General features: G+C 39.6%; 2 protein-coding genes across 6 annotated transcripts in view; one reads left to right on the top strand and one right to left on the bottom strand.

Annotated features, from left to right (window-relative positions):
• The window catches only part of Cul2 (cullin 2), a 28,478-nt gene extending 14,654 nt beyond the window's left edge, over positions 1–13,824 (bottom strand). Inside the window, exons 1-4 of one of the 5 annotated variants that reach the window (XM_067134234.1) lie at positions 13,738–13,824; positions 11,843–11,992; positions 1,792–2,025; positions 1,360–1,454 (exon numbers count right to left, since the gene is read on the bottom strand). In XM_067134234.1, the coding sequence (XP_066990335.1) occupies positions 1,360–1,454; positions 1,792–2,016 (320 nt within the window). In that variant the 5' untranslated portion in view covers positions 2,017–2,025; positions 11,843–11,992; positions 13,738–13,824. Of the gene's footprint in view, positions 1–1,359; positions 1,455–1,791; positions 2,026–3,452; positions 3,585–3,670; positions 3,816–5,095; positions 5,387–5,527; positions 5,628–11,842; positions 11,993–13,737 lie in introns of those variants that run through there. The other 4 variants (XM_067134233.1, XM_067134235.1, XM_067134232.1 and 1 more) reach the window with 4 other exon arrangements.
• Positions 13,825–16,395: 2,571 nt separating this feature from the next.
• LOC136856399 (uncharacterized) lies at positions 16,396–22,646 on the top strand. Its single transcript, XM_067134231.1, has 8 exons — positions 16,396–16,969; positions 17,154–17,207; positions 17,353–17,465; positions 18,170–18,310; positions 18,741–18,828; positions 19,347–19,479; positions 20,439–20,569; positions 21,289–22,646. The coding sequence occupies exons 1-8, from the start codon at positions 16,465–16,467 to the stop codon at positions 22,569–22,571; spliced, it is 2,448 nt and encodes an 815-aa protein (XP_066990332.1). The 5' UTR covers positions 16,396–16,464; the 3' UTR covers positions 22,572–22,646.

The raw sequence follows: 22,646 nt of genomic DNA, 5'->3' as shown, positions 1-22,646 counted from the left end.
AGCCCAAGTGAAAGGAGAAACATACAGTTAAGATGGAGAGTAAATAAATTACCAAAACAACAAACTGGAGACTATCACATGAACATTTATTTCATTTCTTAAGAATTACTTTATAATTTTTCAGCCATTCTTGTGATATATTGCACATAGAACTGGAATCCTGCAAGAGAGCTTGAAATGAGTAAACTTAATCGCTGACAAAGAACAAACTGCACAATAAACCAATCAACTTCAAACAATGATTGTGACTGACTAAAGAGGATCACCTGCTCGACCACTGGTGGGTACTGTTCTTACGACGCCGAGCTTCAGAATGACATAACCGTCAGACCTTCATATCTTGAACTGTTTCAACTAAAAGCACAGGCTTTTCCCAGTAATTTTAAAAGGGGGTGTGAAGTCTCTTAAGAAAGCTTTGCTTCAGCAAAAGGATAATGCTGTTGAATGTACTTACAAATCATTACTGCATCAACATCACCACTTTTGAGGAATATTTTTGTTTAGGTTCTATAAGTGACGTTATTGTTTTGCCACATCTATTCCCCAAACAAAGCTGATGTTAGCATTAATGAAATGGAATACAAAACTTAAGCCAAAAGCCAAATGCTGGGAAAGTGCAAGTGAAGTGGCTTTAAACGGGTAACAGGAGGAAGACCTCACAGTTGCACCTTGAAGTAACTGTTACGAGAGAGTGGAAATTGAGAATATGAACAGATGTACACTAAGGAATGAAAGGGGTTGCAGCCAGGGGCCGGGGGTGCTGTAAAGAGCCTCACAATGCTGCGCACTGTGAGGCACACTAATGGTACTAACAACTTGCAGGGATTATCTAGATATTTAATTAGTTTAGTCAATGAAAGAGAGAGATGGGTAAGGAATGATCCAACACCATGATTTTCAGTGACAAACTATTAAAATCTTTCACTTGGGGCATGCAATGACTGGAATCCTCTAATCGTCTGGAAAGGGGTCACCCTGTGACCGTTTCCATCAAAGCTCATCAAAATTGGTTTCTCTCTCTCTCTCTCTCTCTCTCTCTCTCTCTCTCTCTCTCTCTCTCTCTCTCTCTCTCTCTTTTTCAACAAAAACCTGTTAGTACCTAAGTGGAAGCTGATAAATTACCCACCATCCACATTTCCCCAACATGAAAATCATTATTATTTAAAGCCCTCATCATGTATGCAATCAACTCATTCAGTTTACAGAAGAGGCCATAAACCTCTTTTGGGAATCAAGTAAAGTACTCAGACTGAATATAACAAATAACGATGGCCCTTGTTTAATTTTTTTCCTCCATAAACTGAAAAACAAGACGGGAAGGAATGAAATTTGAAATACCAACGTGGATTTAACACTCACGAGTAAAGATTGTTGAGGTACTGCGTTCCTTTACTAAACTGCAGCCAGTAGCGATGGTATTCGGCAAGTAGGTTTTCCTCTCTCTGTTTGCTGACCTGAAATCGAAGGACGATTCAACTGAATTTCATTCATACTTCTCACAAAAATTTCAAATAAACACCCCTTTGATGCGGCAGTTTGAAATTTCAATTGTCTTGCACACTAAGACCAGCAAAAATAAAACCCTATACTATAGACTGCCCTTGAATATTTTCTAATACCTTAACCAACCTTTACTTTACAATTAATATTCAGTTTAAGATATTTATTTAAACATGCATCACATCTAAAATGCAGCTGACTACACAAACCCATTACGTCAAGATGTCGCTGCATTGCATAAAAACTCTCCTGTCAAAAGCAGACAATTCTAAAGTCCCCACAATGACTCACCTCTGAATAAAGCTCTCTCACGTGATTTTCCAGGAGTTTCTTGGTTTCTGTGTACAGGCGTTCCGCCAGGGGTTCAGGAAAGGCTACGCACAGGGAATAGACGTCGGAGAACCTCTCGTTCCAGATGCTACGTTTAATGGTCTCCATCGTCACTACCTGCTGCACCGTTTCAAGGAGCCCTCCCCAGACTTCGTCAAAATTCACCGCACGAGGCTTTAACGACATTATGTCAGCCTGGAGAGAAAAAAGTTTGGGATTAATGTTGTATAATCAAAAAATATTGGAAGTGAAGATACTACGGGTGACATCAGTAAAAACAAGAAATGTTTCCGCTTATTTGCGACATGTTCTATAGTTATGTATTGTGCTTGTGAAAGAGTAAAAATAAGTACAACAGCAAAATCTGGTAACTGAGACCCTATGTTATAACATGCACACACACTTATACAGTGGATGCATTCTCGTTAGTGTCTCTCTTGCTCGTCAGTCTGCAAAGTGACAAATTACTCTGAAGGGTAGTTGTCAAACAAGTATGCCGGAAAGGCCAGAAACCTGTTTGATGTCAGTGTGAACCCTAACCTTAATTCAGACAATAAGAACTGTGAAATGTGTGGTCAACTTGCATCTTGGACTTTTACAGGAATCTGTGTTATGTGACAAGCGGAGTGCATTGCCCAGGAAGAGTCCAGATTAGTTTTGAAACTACATCAACTTTTGTAACTGCCTCAAGTATAATCTATGAAGGATTGTTTTAATTATGATTCATTACCAGTGAATTGGGACTACATTCCCATATGTTTGTGACTGGGCCACAGGTAGATTACTGGTGGGTCAGTATATTTTTGTCGGCGTGTCCAGACAAACTGGTTCTTGATTTTTGGTGACAATTGAGCAAAAGAATGAGAGCACTCTTCTGCAAATTATTTAATAGAACAGATTGATTGATTGATTGATTTGCAGATTTCAGGCATACATGCCAAGCACTGGGGCAACTCAGGCCATTCAGCACTGAAACGGAAATTGCTAGTAAAAGTTTGAAAGGCGTAACGGGAAGAAAACCTCGCAGTTGTACTGTGAAGCAATTGTTAGGAGAGGGTGGACAGTACTATGGAAGTAAAAGGAATGAAAGCTGCTGTAGCTAGACCCTTAAATAATGCTTACATTGCACCGCTTGAAGTGCACTGACAGCACTACCCCCCCTCCCCCCCTACGGATAATAGAACAGATACTACTTCATTAATAAGAAAGGTTACACCTCTGAATGGACTTCGCATATAGGTGAGGCAGCGTTTCGAAACTAATCGTGCATGTTTCAAGCAAAAGATACATTTTAAACACCACAGATGTGCATTTCAGTAAGCCTCCTATCTCATTAATTTTACACAAATCTATTTGGCTACATTATTACACACTTCGTTTAAATCACCTGAAAATAAACAGTAATGAGTAACCTATGACCACAAACAAAAGTTAGGACCACAGCCTAGCCTAAGTATCTAAGTTCTAGTATAGGCTAGATGCATTTATGCGTTAAATCATACAAACTAGAAAAAGTTATTGCAACTGGGCAAGATAGAAATATACCAAAAAAAAGTCAACAATCATGGGAAACCTTAAAAATAACACCACAATCAAAGTAGGTTGAATTAACCTAGCCTAACCTTAGTCTACCTGAGGCTAGATAAACATTCCTGCAAGCTGATCAGGCTAGGGTAGGCTTGGCCAGGGTAATACTGTCAGCTGCCTTTAGGCTACATACTTCACATGTTCTTAGTTACATTTCTTAGGCCATTCTGCCGAAACAAAAGGTGCTCTACAAGGTCACACCTCAAAAGGGAATTCATAAGACTTATTAGGTTACCCTGTACGCATCATTAACCTTATTTTTGCTGGCGTTGAGGTCACAAGTGTGAATGTTGTTCATAAAATCTCAAAAAATCCTTGGAACACATTTTTTAAAAGGCTCTAAAGTATTGCTCCAAAATCTTTTACTGGAATGAACAACTTAATGGTAATCGAGACTGTAATCTGGACACAAGAGACGGAACATTCATTCCTATCTTCAATTACTTTCAACAGTTTTATTTCACTTCGTCTATCAGTTTCGTACGATCACACTTTAATCGCAATCAGTTAAAATCAATAAGGTTCAGTTTTCTTCGTAATCTTCAACGACGTCTCATCCGATGCTTTATAATCTCTCGCATTCACTATGCCTTACGTCGTACTTACGATATCTCGTGAACACATGCATTTTATCTCATAAACATGGCTCGCATGCATTTTAATACACAAATTTTTTGATTAATGGCTCTCGCTTTGTTCATTAATACACGGCTCGTTTATTCATTAATACATGGCTCGCTCGCACGAGCACCTTGTTCAGTACCAGCCCCACATTTATGAATTTTGGAAACATGAATAAGGTAAAGACTTCAGTAACGGTAAATTTGATAAGAGATTTTAGGGTAAAAATAAAGACTACTACTGCGACCTAATTCCCGCCAGTCGCCGAATGATATATTTACTATCTTTTGTTTGTTTATAATATTTATTATCTTTTATGTTTTATGATCATCGCTGAGGAGCTTGTACAGTACTAAACACAGCACCCATTTCGCACGTAAATGTAAATCGGCAGTTGCCGAGCTAGCGGGACGCGGCAGTAGCCTACAATTATACGAATTTTGGTATCCTTTCCATAATGAAACAATTGCAACATTGCAAACCAGTCTAAATGGTAAACCAACGACCAGTTTTAACCCGTACAGTTGAATTTTGGGGGCGAGCGTAGAACGACGGGAATAGGTTCCGCAGGCGTAAACAAACCTAACCTAAAAGGTCCTGACCCAACCAGACTTTAACTTCCTAACCTAACCTAACCTCATTTAGAGTCCTATGCCCTGACCTGGCCTGGGGGGGGCATCGCCACTCCAGGACCCCCGAAAATCAACACTTAACGTCGGGGACGACGGATTTAGCTTTCGTTCCGAGGTAGTCCCGTCGTTCTGCAAAGTATATGAGTTTTGTCTTTTATAAGATTAATATAATTATAATAATTATATACAAATAACTGATCGAGTTTGGGGTCACACGACGTACAGGCTTAGCTGGTCGTAGCCTGTGCGTAGGTCAGGCTAGCCTGTGAAAAATGAATTTATCGACTGGTTTTAACATTTAGGGTCAAAAATACGATACAAATTAAATATTATTGAAATCTGACCCCAAAATACGACCATATTGTGACCCCACCGTGACCCCCAGAGTAAGAAATAACTATAAAAATTAATTATTAAAACCTAACCCCAAAAATAACACCGTACTGTGACCTCCCCCCCTTTCCCCAAGGGGTCAGGCCCCCTCCACCAAAACCGACCCCCACGAGGGCCGACCCCCCTGAAACCTCACGACGCGAAATATGACATTTCCGCCCCCGGGGACCAAAACATGGCGACCAAATAACCCACAGGGGAGACGAAGCCACGAAGCCCCTTGTCCATCAAAGTAGGGAAAGGAGGGGGGGCAGGGGGTTTTCAGGGGGAGACGAATCGGCCCTCGAGTAACAGCTGATTGGGTGATGGGGGCCGAGAGAGAGAGAGAGAGAGAGAGAATCTCTCTCACTCTCTCTCTCTCCCCCTCGTGTCACATTTGCCCGCCATGGCGGCTTATTTATGTCGGTTCCCGCCATATTGAGCGCCGCGTGCGGCCCCGCCACCGGAACGGGGGAGACTATTACCTTGAGACCCTAAATTTCGATAATATCCGTCATGTAAACAATCTGCGGTGAAGGCTCTCTCTGCGAGACGTTAAGTCGCCGCCATTAAATTTCAGATGTCACTTTTGGGGGGTTGTTTTTGATGGAAATTGCTTCTAAAAATATCTAATTACTTTATTAAAGCTTTATATGTTAATTATTCAACTCGGTTTAATTTCTGGCTGTTTCTGTCCGTCGGCTGGAAAATATGTACTTCGGCTCACTTCGGGGATTTTAGGCTTTTCAAAGTCTACGCGGAATTATTTTAGTATTTTAGGATTTTATTCACGTCTAAATAATTATTCAAATCGTGATTATTTCACTAAAATAATTCAGTTTAATTTCCGGAAAATAATCTACCTGGGAGTTTTAGTATTGTGTCTCTTTTCGTCGGTCAAAATTAAATCTTGGGTCGACATGAAGCATGATTTTACTCACTTCCTATCTCAATATTTTATATATTTATCTATTTATTTATTCATACACGCATTCATTTCACCCTTTATACATATATACAAACGTATTCTTAACCGTTGGCCATTTTTATCTAAAATCTTCTCTCCAAGACTAATTATTCATCTATTTCTTATTTTTCCCATTTTGCAATTGGTGTCTCTGAATATACGTATTTTATTCACCTTTTTTTGGCAGTTTTGGGGTTAGACCTGCCTTCTAACTTAAATGCACATAATTGTGTTTTTCTTTCTCATATCCAACATTAAGTTGCTTCAAGCTTGAACCTACTACAAGATATCAAAGCATTTCTCTATCTCTCAGGATGAATATTCTTTTTTTCCACAAAGATGGAGCTAAAACGTTGGCATGATATAAGCCTATATTGCAACGATTATGTTGCTAACTACTAGTATTACTTGCAGGCAATTACTTGGCCATGTACAAAATGCTTAGAGCTATTTTTTAATTGCCATTAACAAATCGTCTTAAGTTCTAAACAAAAAAAAAAGTTAAAATTTTATTTACTTTCCCTGATTCAAACTTTTACATAGAGAAAATTTAGTGACAAAAATTAAACATATTGAAATGAACAATGTTCCATGTAAAATATGAATCTGGTTGTACATACAGGCACTGCATATTCAATTAAAGTTCTAAAATACAAAAGCATTCACCTACAAGAAGTATGAAATTAACTAATACCTGTTATAACTAATGAATACAGAGGTTAAAGACACAAGTATCAATTTGATATAAATATGAAATTGAGCAATGTCTGCTATAAGGAATACAGACATTGGTCTACTGTACAGATTAAGGAACATGGGAAAACCAAATCTTCGAAAAGAAGAATGCATTGTAGCAACTTAACACTCTGGGGGTCTTGCTTTCTAAGTAACGTTGTACCTTAAGTAACAAAGACCCTACATTAAAGAATGCACTTAAATGTTTTATCGACACCATCCAGCTAACAGTAATTCCACATAGCTCCTTGCCAAAACTAACCTGTACTTAAACTTAACGCTAAATTTTGGGGGTTTACGTAAAATCGCACGGCATCTAAAACGGCATCGTGGTAAAAATAATCGTAATGTTGCAGCTGATAAGTAATGACATCTATTAAGTTGAGGTCCATTAAGTTTAGGTGCTACCACCTCTTACTTCTTCCTAATAAACACCGTAATATTATTTGGAATCACAACAGAAACCTATTGTCAAAAATTTCAAATGCTGTGGATACAACAATGACCTTCTATACTGGTACTTGGAGGCTTAACTAGGACCTCACAAAGCTACATCTTGTAGGTGTTATAGGAATGGAATATAAAATTTAGGCCAAAGGCCGGGTACCAGGACCTACGAGGTCATTCGGCGCTGAAAGGGGTTTTGAGAGTAAAAAGGTTTGAAAGGTGTAACAAGAGGAAAACCTCACATCTGTTAGAAGAGGGTCTAAAGTACAATGAAATGTAAACAGGTACATATTCACTACAAGGAACGAAAGGGGTTGTAGCTAGGGGCTGACGGAACGCTACACAGAATCTTAATACCTGCAGTACACAGTACGAGATGCGCTTACAACACTATCCCCCCTAAGGGCTGCAGGTGTTCTAGATGTGAAGGAAACAGCCTCTACGTAAAAATAAAATCTCCCTAAAAGTTACGAAAACTAAAACTATTAAAAGCAAGTACCTACTTTTGCTGAGGCATGTGAAAAGGACAGGACCAAAGTTAGTCGCGTTGTTGACCCACAAGAAGCTGTAGGGTCATTCAATCTAGGTTGAAAATTTTGCACTAAAAACGACTAATTGAGTGACGATAGTTTGTATTACGTGACTGTAGGACTATTTGTGACCAAGATGAAAGAGGAATGTATGTGCTAGCTACCAGGAGCCAATGATGAATATAAAAGAAGGTAAATGTCCCTAAGTTAGTAGGACACATGGTATCTCTGACGCTCTAAATTCACTTGCTTAAACACAATGGCTGTGGCCACTGCATAACCTTGTACTCTGTATATAAACCTCATGAGTTCAAAGGTTTTTTTCTCTCGATAGCTTCTCTGGGACAAAAAGCTATCACATTTTAGGACTATATAACATGGGACTTTTAATGGATAACATTATCTTTCCACAACTTTTGAGCACAAACGCATTTCCCCATGTAGTAAAGGATGGGATAGTGATTTATAACCAAACGCTGTCTTGAAATATTGTCAGCTGGGTTTCAAGGTGGACCTAGGGAGGAATAGGGAAGATCTGCTGATTGACTCCCAACTCCTAGAACGAGTGCCTTCTTCAGTCCCAGTGATGCCTTCTTTAGTCAATGCTAAGGAACTTTTTGGATGTACGGAGAGCTAAGGTCAAACCCCATTCAGAAGGAGAGCATTGATGCTGGTGTCAGTTCCTTGTCAATCTTTAAAAGAGAAGCCACATTTTTGCAGAATTTGTACAATCCAGTTCCTGGGAAAAAACAGCCTATTAAAGGCCTGAACTGTAGTTCTTGGTGGGAAACAATTTGCACAAATATGCTAGAAAATAACTTGTTTTCTTACAATCAGAAACCAGTTCTTCATGAGGAAGGTCCTTTCTCGCCTCCCAAGGCTTCATCGTTAAAAGAATCTTACAGTATGAGTAGAGAGAGAGAGAGAGAGAGTACCAAAATATTCTCATTTGCTTTTTGGCAACTGAGATTGTATGACTGGTCTAGAAAACAATAATTCATATGCAAAGGTTCCTGCCTTAGGAAGTTTTTATATTTTCTATCCTTATTGATGATTAATCTTATGCTATCTCAGTGCCTCATCCATTCTGAGATTTCACTGTTACTTACAGACATGGTTTTCCTCATTACTTCTGTTTTCCAGCTGCAACTGCTCTCTGTGACCCGTCTTCTTCTGCAAGGCAGCGATTTAATAAATTTACAGCATTCTTTTTCACTTCAGGCCTTGCAAGTATTGCAGTTAACTATAATTATTATTATTATTCAGAAGATGAACCATATTCTTATGGAACAAGCTTGCAGGGACCACTGACTTGAAATTCAAGCTTCCCAAGGATATGGTGTTCATCTGAATGAACTAACAGAAAGTAATAGGATATACAGAAAGAGATCAGTTAATGGAAAAGAAAAAATTAACATATTAATAAATTCATATATGATTTATCATGATTTTTGAGAAGTACGTTTCCACAATTTCTTCATTTACAGTATACCATATTTACTGCTTTTTCAGGGTCCTCTCTTTTCCACAGAGCTTCAAGCTTCTCCGAATGTGTGATTCTGTTTCTTCTGCCCTGCTTGAAGTCGCTTGCTTTTAGAAAGCGCCCTATTCATTGCCAAGAACGAGGCTTTTTGTCTGTTCATATCAGCTGAGAATTTAATATCTAGTTTTAAAATGTGCCTTACCTACTTCCCCATGACACAGGGACTCCTCCTGTGTCTTGAAAGATTACTTTCCTGTGAAAATAGTTTTCCACAATCAGCACACATGTATGGCATCAATTCTCATATAATTTGTAAAGTTACTTTCCTGAGAATGTTTTCCCACATTCTCTGCAAATAAATGGCTTTTCCATTGTATAACTCTTCATGGGGCTTGTCAGGAAACTCTCCTGCATGAATGCTTTCAAACATACTCTGCATGTGAAAGGCTTCTCGCCACTGTGAATAATCATATGATTTGTTAGAGTACTTTTGTGGGAAAATGCTTTCCCTTTCTCCTCAGTGCCTCAGAATGACTTCTGTCTGGCATAAATTCTCATGTGAGTGTTGAGGGCAGGTTTTTGAGAAAACTGGAATAAAAAATTTAGACTATAGGCCAAGCACTAGGCCCTATGAGGTCATTCAGCACTGAAAATAATATTGAAAAATTTTTAGGAGAGGGTGGAAAGTAAGATGGAAGAAAGAGAATATGAGCAGAGGTATAGTAAAACCTTAATAAATGCCTACAGCGCACTACGTGAGGTGCACAGATGGCATTAACCACCTATGAGGTGTGCACTTTAAGATGACCTTTCTGAGAAAAACTTTCCAAAATTCCCCACAAGCAAATGATTTCTCTCCGGTGAGAGTCTTCATGTACTCTACAAGATTATTTTTCTCATAAAATTTTTTTTCCTGCATTATACACATCTAAACTTCTCTCCATTATCAACTGTGAGCTCATTTCTACAAAATGCTTCCCCATAACACCTGCATAGCGTGACCATTTTTTCAATATTCAGCTTCCTTTTCTCCTAGGGAATCTATATCACTTGCCAGCAAATTCATTTGTATGAATAATTCATCTTGCCTTCATCAACCTTGCAAAATAACTTAACTTCCACAATGAATCCAAGGAGAAGGTTACTGGTAGCATCTACTCTCAGGCAATGTCCAGGTCTTGCCACCACTTGAGATTGAACAAGACTTCTTTTGATAATTATATTAAATGGTCCAAGCACCCAAATAAAATATCTTTTCACTTTAGCAATCAACTTCAAAGCCAATGCCGAGAAACACTTCCAGTACTCTTATTATCAGCAAAAGAACATCAGTAAGTGACTACGGCCAGAAGTAGCCTGTAAAGTCAGTCTCATACATGGCAATCACCATGGCACATCATGGAGGGGTCATCTGGGGTGGTCCCAGGACTGTGGACAAAGTATTGGTCATGTGCATGTCTGTGGACCTCCCAGGTTGGTTCCAAAGAACTGGGACAGTCCAAAACCACAGGCAATGTGAACTCTATCTGTTGCACCTCCAGACAGGTACAAGTAGGAAGGGAAGATTATAGGTTGATGCTTGGCCTAGAAGATTGATAAGGTGACTAAGAATGAGCAGCTGGTGGACCAGAGACCGAATCATCTGCCCTGACAATGGGTCCTCTCCCTATAATTCTTGCGGTCCACAGACCGAGCACACAAAGAGGAGAGTGAGGTGAGGGCAGAATAGTCCCCAGGGATTGCAGTTCAGTCATCATGTGACCTCAACATGTAACCAACTCAAGACTGTGCAAGGGGAGAAGAGGTGCACTATTGCAACAACAGAAGCTGGGATCATGAACCTCAACCCACACACATTTGCACCCTGACCATCTATGCTGATCATAATTACAAACTGGAGAATCATTCAGGTACCACCAGTTTTACAACCAAATTCATATAAACAAACCAGTCATCAACCAGTCAAACCAAGAAGTACTCAGCAGACCTTCAACAGAAGCCATGGTGGTGAGGAACCCAAGAAGTGTGTTGAACTATGTGGCTGAAGAAAAAGTGAAACTTAGTTAAGTAAGTGGATGGTTTCCTAAATTCTCACTGACCCACTACAAATTAACTAGCCAGTCATCAAGCTTCAACTATTAAACTATCTTTTAATGATGTTAATATACATAACAGACAAAGGTTTTATTTTTGTAGAAACAATGACTTTATCATTTGCATGTGAATATACAAGAGTAAACCTTTATTCGAACACAATTATAATTATTCTGAAAATACATGAAAAGGGTAAACACTAGAAATGAAAATAAGATAAGAAAAAGTCAGTTTCTGGATAACAGAAACTCTTTGACCGAATGACATTATTGAAAACGTGATGTCAACAAAAAGTACAAAATACAACGATTAGAAATATCTATCAGGCAAAAGGTGCTACAGCTAAAAGACTGTAAAGCTAAACATCTGTCGGGCAAGAGTCCAGGAACCTGCATTTGCTCACTTCATATAGAAGCATTATGCTATTTATATAGGGCTTTCATCTGTTCATCTTACGAATAAATTCCTGATCTCTTCCAAAACTCTCAATAAATAATAATTACTTACTTGTACTGTACATAATTACTAATTTTAACAAGCCTACCTAACCAATAACTTGACAGCTGTACTTTTAGCATACATCCAGTATGCTTCAATATGTCCGAGAGATGGGCTAATGCTACCTCTGAAAAGCTGGATCACTTCAGAACTCTTAAATGGACTTAAACTTGTAACTGGAGATGAAAGCGGCTGCCTGTCACATAAAAAGAAACAAGATACAGTGCTCATTAGTTAAGATACTGTAAACATTGTATACATCAATCCTACAAACGTTTCTTGTAAAGATTTTCTTAGCCAAGAGATGCGACTGGTTACCTAAGGAAAAAGCCTTAGCTATACATTAAATATAGAATTCTTTGTTAAAAAAAACCCACATTCTTCATATCTATCTTGAATGTTTAAGTGAATACAAAACAGGAGCTTCCAACCTTCACTAAGGTCCTCTTCAGTTGAACCAAACATTAAATACAAAGTTTACAAAGCAATAAAAAGTAAAAATACAACGTTTTGAAGGAGCAATTAAAACAAAAGTGTCAGTCTGGGATTCTTCCTTGAGTATCATGATTTCTTGAAGGCATCGTGTTTTTGCATAAGTGATGTTTAGTGCAGCTCAAGAGGACCTTAATGAAGTTCAAAAGCTCTACTTTATACTTGTTAATTTAAACTTGGTTTTATACAGTGGCTTTTTCTTAACCAGGTAGAATTCTGCAATCACACTCATTGCAGTTTTGGGGTGTTTAATTTTAAATGGCAGTTTCCAGGCCAAACCAATATAAGACACTATATAAACTATTCAATCACTGAATAAACAGTTTAGGAATAAAAATGAATGCTGTAAGTTTATCTACAAAATAACATCACAAAAATAGCATAGGCTATTTGTTTTTAGACAAGGTTTAAAACGGGAACTGACTCCATTTATGGTTTCTAAATTGCAATTTTGCAAATTCAGGAAAATCTGCATTCTTCCTAAACACACAAACCTGAAACTTTTTACAGATGTACCCTTCGTGACAGCTGATTCAGCTGACGAAGCTCGGTAACAAAGTAGCTAGGAATTGGAATCGGAATATAGAATTCTGGCCAAAGGCCAAGCACTGGGACCTATGAGGTCATTCTGGCTGAAGGGGGAATTGACAGTAAAAAGGTTTAAAAGGCGTAACAGGAGGAAAACCTCGCAGTTGCACTAAAAAAAAATTGTTTGGATAAGATGGAAGAAAGAGAATATGAACGGAGGTACAGCAAAAGGAATGAAAGGGATTTCAGTTAGTGGTCGAAGTGACGCTGCAAAGGACACTAAGTAATGCCTACAGCACACAGCGGCAGCCAATATAAATGCATCCAGACGGCAAAGCGACTGGAAAAGAGTGGACGCTGTCTAGGCTTACTGAACGAGCGGGTCTCCCCCACTCGCCTGCGACCAGTCGACCACCTTGAACTAAGCTTTAACGACCTTAGGTACGTAGCTTACTTATGAAAGACGTAGGTTAGTATTCTCACAGGAACAACGGAAATTTCTAATTACAATTTAAAACATAATTTTGAAATATAATTTAAGTTATAATTCAAAATATAATCGATAATTTAAATAATCGTTGACGGTGACAATTTATATCAGTAACCTAACCTAAAATAATTGGAGTTATTCTATGCTAAAGAAACCAAAGTGAATTTATGATATATATAAATAAAACCTACGTGAAAAATATTAATTATATCTATTTAATTACATAATTCCTATAGATAATATAACTTATATAGTTTTAATTAGCATAACATAATTACGGACTTAAGAAATATAGAATAAAACGTATTATGTGTCACGATATATATATACGATAAAAGAGCTTCAGATATCTATTCAACCTTAATTAATTAATAAAATTAACTTAATTATGCAACAAATTACCTTAAAAATGATAAATACGAATGTCATACCTAATTAGTATCCCTGTCACGTGTAATTAAGGCGACCTGTCATTTTGAAAGGAGAAAAATTAATTAGTAGTAGTAATTGGAGGTCGTTGGGTTTGTAACGGCTCACCCTAAGATCCCGTCTGAAAAGAAAATTTCATATTAATGTATTTCTTCTTCTTCTCAGCTTTATATAGATGGATTTATTGATAAACATGGTTATGGAGACACCGTGTCTATTGGTGAATGTAAATTTAATAGTTAAATAAGATTTATTGTAAATAATGAATAGGATTCATTATCAATCATTCTTGCATAACTCATCTAGAAAGGTGTAAAATCGTTTACATGGTTTTTTTATGGAAAAATAACGTTTTTTTATGTATTTTACTTTTTATTCTATAGATTATTTGTATGATTTATCATTACATCATTATTTTTTCCATAAATGAGGATCATCACTTATGCATATGAGTTTACGAAGGCGGTATAATGGACGGGAAATTGCAGGCATTCTTTTGCTAATTTTTTTATCTGCTATGCATCCTTTCACTTTCACAACTTATTTCAAATAAAATTTGACACTTATATTAATATATATTAACTCATACGAAGCCAAACAAACATATAAACAAACAAACACACATACAAAGCGTAAAATATTTGTTGCCAGGGTAATGCATGAGTCTAGGGGCATTTCAATTCATTGCTATTCGCTTGAGTAGCTAAAAATGTCTTCTCGTAATATATGGATTTTTGTAACTTATGAGCGCTGTGTATATTATATATATGTGTATATTATATATCTGTTCCATGTATGAATTATTTAGCAAGGCCTATATAAAGGTGTGGCCTGTAAATTGGTCTAAATCCTAGATTTTGTTCAAACTGAACCATGCCAGAGGAAGAATAGCGTAGTTCCCCCATCCAAATATGTGTCATGTTCAAAATAAATAAATAAATAATATATATAATAAGATTATATGTTATTTATTGAGGTCTATTAATAAATACAAAACCAAGGATGGTTATATTTGCCTTGAAAAATGTCTAGGCTTAGAAAGTCAGCCTTTTAAAAATTTCAGAAAACATTTTCTCCATAAATTCAAAATTATATCCGAAGAAAATGGAATCTCATTCCTACAAGGCTAAACTCTCTCTCTCTCTCTCTCTCTCTCTCTCTCTCTCTCTCTCTCTCTCTCTCTCTCTCTCTCTCTCTCACTGCTTTATCTCCAAATTAACACTCATCCTTAATGAACCAGTGAAAAGAAAAGATAAAATCTGCATTTTCTTCACTAGTCCTGTGTAGGCCTATTCGGATAAGTAAAGTGGCTTCTTATAATATCAGAAACAAACAAACAATTAGGCCTACGTCAGGGTAGCGACTCTGAGCCATCTTTATAAGTCAGTCTTAAATTTTCAGACATCAGTCTAAGTCTCCCTTCTTGTGTCTAATTAATTTTCTGTATATAATCTTCCCGAAGTGGATATATAACATAAAAGACATTTACATTTGTCTAGTGGACAAATATCAAAGTATTGTCAATTAGGCCTGTACCTGGCAGAGATGACGTCATTCTAAGGATTAGAAACAAGAATTGATTTTTTTATTAAAAAATAAAAATTGTTTGGAATATTTCAAAACTCTTTCCAAAATTACATAATCTCTCTCTTTTTGGACAAACTCCTGGGAGTAGGCCTATGTCGCGACCTAGGCAAGGTTTTGCAACGGCTCCCTAAATTCAGTTACATCCTATAATAATAATAATAATAATAATAATAATAATAATAATAATAATAATAATAATAATAATAATAATAATAATAATAATAATAATAATAACAGACTCTGCAGATGACACTTAAAAATGACAAAAATAATCAAAAACAGCAATCCTTTTCTCCCCGCCCTCAATCCCCGCCAAAAGCCTGCTCATCCTAGCTCCCATCAATCCTAAAATAGGATTCATATATAGGTGACGAGGTCACCCACACAGAATAAAAGTATATTCATGTTTGTTATAAAGAGATTCTCTCTCTCTCATACAACTTTCCCGGCGCCTGGCTTATCTAAAGCACAGATGGATCAGAGATAGGCCTATGTGGAACGTCAGATGTATATCGTTACACCGTCTTCTCGTTTCTCGTTAATGTTTCTTTTTGGAATGCGAAGAGTGGAGTGGAAAAGGGTCTTTTAGACCTACTTTTTAAATTCTGTGTTGATTTTCTATCTTAATTTTTCCATCATGACTTTTTATCTCTTCCGGACGTCTCTGACAGTCCTTAAGGATGAAGTGTGCTATTCCATGCCTTGTTTCATGACCTCTGTGACCTCTGTGGGGCACTGGTACCCATTTACATCTGGGTAGATTGGTCAATGACCTTTTCTGTTACATATTCCTACAATTCAGACCGTTTCAATCTTTCTTTCTTCACAAATACTTTGCAAATCAGCCGGGAGAAGATTGAAAATGGCGGAACATTCATCCTAAAATGACCTAAAATGACCTAAAATCCCAAGACACTTAAATCCTGGAAAATCATTCCTCTGGAATTGCTATTCATGGAAACGCTGGAGAAAGTAAGAAAGGTTTATTTTGGGTCAGGTAGGCCTGACTACTCCCACTGCCTGGGGTCGGGGCCTGAGACACAGAAGAGTATAAACAGCACCTGAAGACAGGTGTCAGGGTCAGTGAAACGGGCGAGAGGTCAGGGGTCACGACAACTCCCAGAGCCTCTCTTTTTGCCAGTATGGAGGCCACAGGGTCATTGTGGACCAGGGGAAGGTTGGTTTTCGTGACCTGTCTACCCCTAATTTGCTGTTCGATATCTCCAGCCTCTGGGGACTCCAGAACCAGCAGGATGACTTTGGCTGACCTCGGGTCGAGCCTGGGCAGGTCAGGCTTCGACAGCCTCGACCTGCTCTTCCCAGAAGAACGAGAGGAGGAGTTCTCCCGCCGGAGTGACCTCCTGGACGGCGAGGAACTCGATGAATCCACTAGATCTGCCCTTGACGGAGCCCTGAGAGAACAGGGACTCTCTCTAAACACGCATCTCCTGAAGAAGGTTCAAGGCGCCCTTGAAGACAAAGAAGAAGAAGAAGAAGAAGAAGAAGAAGGGGCAGAGAGCAGGTTCACAGAACAGGTCATCGAGCTCAGGGAGTTCGAGAGGAACTTCGACGGGGTGTTCTCGTGCCCCTGCAGCGCTAACGCCTGTGTCAAGGGGCCATCATCGTCCCTGTACAGTCGACAGTCCTGTGAGTTTTGGCAGTTTTCTGGTCAGTTGTGCAATTGAATCACAGCCAGTTTCTGGCGAGGTCAAAGGGCATCTGGCATCGTTTTGAACAGTGGCTGAGCTTGGGAATCTTGGAGAGCTAATCAGGGTTAGGTTTAGTGGTGTCTGATGGGGTTTTTTATTTATTTTTTTTAATTTCTTTTCAGATTTACCGTTCACTGAATTCAGCAGTACCTGTTTCCTGCCGGGTGACAAAGGAGGTTAGTATGGATCTCTCTCTCTCTCTCTCTCTCTCTCTCTCTCTCTCTCCATCTCCTCTATCATTTAGACCCTCCACCACTTTCCAAAATCCACTACTTCCCAAAAATGTTGAACAGAAAGTAACAGAAAGCTGCCCTTTCGCAGACGCCTTCATCAGCAACAGCTCCTTGGCAGGGCTGACCGACTACTGTGGCCTGACCAGACAACACACCCTTTGCAGATTCAGTTCAGACACTGCCAGCCGTCAGTGTGGCAAGGTAAGGCCTTGTTTAAGCAAGGGAAAGTCTTGTTTAAGCAAGGGAAAGTCTTGTTTAAGCAAGGGAAGGTCTTGTTTAAGCAAGGGAAAGTCTTGTTTAAGCAAGAAAACGCCTTGTTTAAGCAAGGGAAGGTTTTGGTTAAGCAAGGGAAGATCTTGTTTTGGCAAAGACAGGCGTCTCTTAACTTGGTTTAAGCAAGGTAACAAAGATCTTGTTTATAAGCAATGATAGGCCTTGTTTAACTTGGTCTTGTTAAAGCAAGGGAAGGTCTTGTTTAAAAGAAAACGCCTTGTTTAAGCAAGGGAAGGTTTTGGTTAAGCAAGGGAAGATCTTGTTTTGGCAAAGATAGGCGTCTCTTAACATGGTTTAAGCAAGGTAACAAAGATCTTGTTTAAGCAATGTAAGGCCTTGTTTAAGCAAGACAATGTCTTGTTTAAGCAAGGTAGGATCTTGTTTAAGTAAGGCAAGGCCTCATTTAAGCAAGGGAAGGCCTTGTTCAAGCAAGAGTGGGTCTTGTTTAAGCCAAGGTAGAGGTCTCATTTACCTTGGTTTAAGCAAAGTAAGGCCTTGTTTAAACAAGGTAAACCCTTGTTTAAGCAAGGGAAGGTCTCAAGTCACTACTGAAGGTCAAGGGGCTAACTCTGAATTATTTTTTTTTTAATTTCGTGAAAAAGTGACCCAAACTTCCACTCACTTCCTACCAGCCCCTGGCGCTGGGTGTGGACCCCGCCGAGCGAGAGGAGGCCCTGCGAGTGCACAACCAGCTGAGGTCGCGGGTCGCCACTGGGCAAGAGACCCAGGGGAACCCAGGTCCTCAACCTCCAGCTACTTCGATGTTGGAGCTGGTGAGTGTGTGATGTGTGTGTTTTAATACACATTATTATTATTATTATTATTATTATTATTATTATTATTATTATTTATTCAGAAAGTAACATGAAACAGAGAGAAAAGATTTTGGGGGGGAGAGGGCGGCTGAACACACTTCATTAAAGTACGAGTATTCCTCGCTCTTGTGCTTTCTAGATGTCAATGGCCTTCTACCCTTCCTAATTACATCTTTTATAAAACCTAACACATTCCATTCTTTCCACATGATCAAACCATCTGAAAACACTTTACTATTTCACCTACACTGATTACTATCAATTTTACATATCTCCACACTTCTCACTCTTGATTCTTCTTGCATCACAAATACCTCATCAATGTGACGAACAATGTTTCAGACTTTGAAATCTCTGTCCTGATTAACATTCTATATCTTGATTCCAGCAATGGGACTCCGAGCTGGCAGAGATTGCGCAGGCGTGGGCTAATCAGTGCACCTTCCAACACGACTGTGGCATATGCAGACAAACAGGTCAGTACCAGAGACCGCTTTCGAACTGTTCTCATAATTGTTTTTGCAAGATCGTAGTGCCATATTTGTTTGAGAACGACCATTTGAGTCTTCACTGTTTTGACATTTTCAATGTGGATTGGATTTACTTTATTGTAACCCTAAACATGTCATATGGTATGGTAAGAACTTATCTTACAACAATGTGGTCCCTACTCACTACTGTCTGCATTCATGACCCCCCAAAAAAAAGCTGTATGAACTAAAAATTGAAGAGAATTTTGTAGCTTGGGCCATCTTTAATACCCTGAGAAACTCTGGACCTTTACGTTAAAGATACCAGAGTTTTTAACAAAACCCAAAATGTTTACGAAAGTGATTAAAATATCAGAAAGAGTGACGGCAACTATTATCTTCAGCAAAGAAGCGCTATGAGATGGTCTCCTGCTGAAATACTACCGTTACTCTTAATATCTCTTAATCTTGCCATTTCAACCGACACGTAAACAACAAGCCAAGTAAAACCTGCCTATTTCCAGGACGTTTTGTGGTGGGTCAGAATATCTACATCTCAGCAGGATCCATTCCTGTGAAACCTAACTGGAAATCAGCCCTTGGTTCTTTTTATGAGGAGGTCGTCTACATGAATCGCCAAGAGGTCTCCTCCTTCGCGTGAGTATGACATTGGAGGTTTACTCTTGTGAACAATTCTGCCTGCGGTTCATGAACTTAGCCTGGTTTTGTTCAGTTAGTGTGGCACTAAAATTTCAGGCAAAGAATTCACCGACTGATTTATGTGCCTGGTGTCATGACATCGGTGAATTATTTACCCAACTGTTAGCAGGTTCTGTGGGGTTCAGCTTGGTGGAGAGAGAGAGAGAGAGAGAGAGAGAGAGAGAGAGAGAGAGAGAGAGAGAGAGAGAGAGAGAGAGAGAGAGAGATTAAAACCTTCCTGCAAATTTCTCCATCTTCAAACCCAGGTAGACAGTTCAGACCCTCCAAAAATTGTCTCTTTCATCATAGGACCAATAGTTTTCCTACTGACATAATTTTCCAGACTTCTTAATTATGTCTTTTCCATTCACAAATAGAGAGAAAGAATTCTTCTGACCTCAGACTGGAGAGGTACCACACACCACGCAAACTGAGGGACCAGTTTTCAATTCTCAAAACAAACAAGAATGAACTACATGGATGAGTTCCCTAAAATCCAGCAAGCCAAGGGTAACCTAAGTAGTGATTAGGTACTTAGTTGTTAGTCGATCTTGTGGATCACAGCTAGGACAAAGAGGGATAAAGATAAGAGAGAAAGAGAGGGAGAGAAAGCAAGGGGAAATTTGAAAAAAGAATCCTCGGCCTAAAGGGTATGAACCATCCACAATAATTCTCTCATTTTTCCTGTTTCTTCTTTGCAGCCAATAAACTTTTGGAACTTGACGAAAAAAGCCTTAAATGGCTCCCAAAAAACTGACGGGACTTTATATTCCGTCAAAACTTCCAAAAAACTGTTTGACTAATGAAACTGGTAACTGCTACTATTCTATGTTAACTGTATTTAGGTCTGCCATTTTCAGGAGAAACCTTTGCAACCGATGAATTCCTTCTTTTACCCTGTACTTTTTCCTTTTCAGTGGGTCTCAAGGCGTTGGTCACTACACTCAGATGGTCTGGGCATCCACCCAGTACGTTGGATGTGGGTTCATTCAGTACCAAGACGGCAACTTCATTCAGAACTTCCACGTGTGCAATTACGGTGCTGCAGGTAAGTTGTGCACGATTCTTTTGAGGGTCGCATTCTAGAAATTTGTTATTCTCCTTCTGTATGCTGTTACCTTGCTGTGGCATCAAGAACAAAATCCTTTTATGCTTTCCCTTTTCAAATTGTTATTTTGAGGCTTTGTACAAAGTCACAGAATGTGGTTAAAACACTAAAATTCCCAAAGACTGGACTGTAAAATGAAAATATGTTATACTCTCCACATACCTCATCCACACTTAATCTGGTCTCCTGTTACCATTCATTTACAAATACATTCATTTTCATAAACCTTAAAACTAATGGCTACCGATATATTAAAATGCATAAACAGTATAGGATTGTTTAGCCGCAGGAAAAACTCCCCACCATCTACAGACATATTTTTAAGTGAGTTTTGACCTTATTTGTGTTTTGCTCAAAACTTGTCCGCTACAAAACGGAGTGCCGATGCCATCTGTCTGTCTGGTGCCCTGAGATGGGCTTACAGGAACAAAAAACAGCTAGCATTGATGATAACAACATCTTCGGCATCATCAGTCCAGAACAGCATTTTTTAAGCAGGGAGATGAATATTTAGTTCAGTTTGAAACCTGGAGACCTAACACAATGAAATCTTCATTGAATTCTACTTCCTTCTGAAGATCCATTGTAAAATTAACTATTCATGAATGTCTCATCACCAACCATACTCTACTCTGACGTGACTCTTTCCTATCTTCCAGGAAACTTCATAGGAAGACCCATATACGAGATTGGTCAGCCATGTTCAAAATGCCCCCCAGGGACAGCTTGTTCCAGTGAATATCCAGGTTTGTGTTCCCCAGCACCTCCGGGAGAAGCCCCTTTGCCAGGAGCAGGTCCAGGCCCGGTACCTCCTACAGTACCTCCTACGGTGCCTCCTACAGTACCTCCTGCTATCCCTGGTGGACCAGGTGAAGGGCTTCCAACAGGGATTCCTGGTGAGCAGCCTTGCAGTTTTCCAGGATGGTGTGGGCCTGGATACCCTCCAGCGGGAGCCCCTGGCATTCCAGGTACTGCTGGACAGCCTGGAATGACCGATGGTCCTGGAAGCATTGGATCTCCAGGAAGACCTGGAAGGCCCGGAGGCTCAGGAAAACCTGTCTTTCCAGGAAGACCCCCTACCGGCCCTGGCACTGGTGGAAGACCTGAAAACTCAGGCATGCCAGGATTTGAAAACATACCTGGAGGCTCAGGACATCCTGTGTTTCCAGGGAGACCCCCTCCTGGCCTTGAAACTGGTGGGAGACCTGGGGCTGGAATTCCAGGATTTGAAAACGTGCCTGGTTTTCCTGGTAGTTCAGGAATGCCTGGATTTCCAGGGAGGCCCACAACTAAACCTGGGATTGGTGGGCATCCTGGACACACAGGAACACCAGGATTTGATAACAGACCTGGAACAAGTGGTTTTCCAGGGTTTACTGGCCCTGGCACAGGGGGAGCTCCTGGAGTCGTACATCCACCTGGAATTGCTATGAAGCCTGGAAAGCCCGAGAGTGATGGAAGTCCAGGACATTTCATTTCCCCTGGATTTCCAGGGGTAGGAGGAAGACCTGATATCTTCGGCCCACCTGGTTCCCCTGGATCAGGAGTTAGTGGGGGTCAAGGACGTCCAGGGGGACCTGCCCAAGAAGCCGGTGGTAGTTCAGGAATCCAAAACCCACCTGGATTACCTGCTAATCCATTTGGAGACGGGTCTTCTGCTCCAGAGGGGGAGGCTGGAAGTGTTAATGGCACCGGTTCTCCAGAATCAACTACCACATCAGGAAACGCCACCACACAAGCTGACGGAAAGCCAGGAAGTTCGGGTTCACCTGGAGGCTCTGACCCGACTGGGTCCAATTTCGGTTCGAATTATCTGCCACCTAGGCCCATGAGGCCTGGAAGTACCCCGCTTGAACCAGGACTTGGCAAAGTTTGCGACTGCAGAGTTGTCAATAAATTCACTGTGTCGGGTGAGAGGAAAATTTTGATAATGATCTGTTGAGACTGCACATACATTTAATAGTTTTATGTTGTAATTTATTATGTTTTATTTATCAATAAATAGATTTCAAGATAA

Source organism: Macrobrachium rosenbergii, chromosome 35 (assembly GCF_040412425.1).
Source record: "Macrobrachium rosenbergii isolate ZJJX-2024 chromosome 35, ASM4041242v1, whole genome shotgun sequence".
Taxonomy (NCBI): domain Eukaryota; kingdom Metazoa; phylum Arthropoda; class Malacostraca; order Decapoda; family Palaemonidae; genus Macrobrachium; species Macrobrachium rosenbergii.
This window is presented reverse-complemented; position numbering and strand designations above follow the sequence as displayed.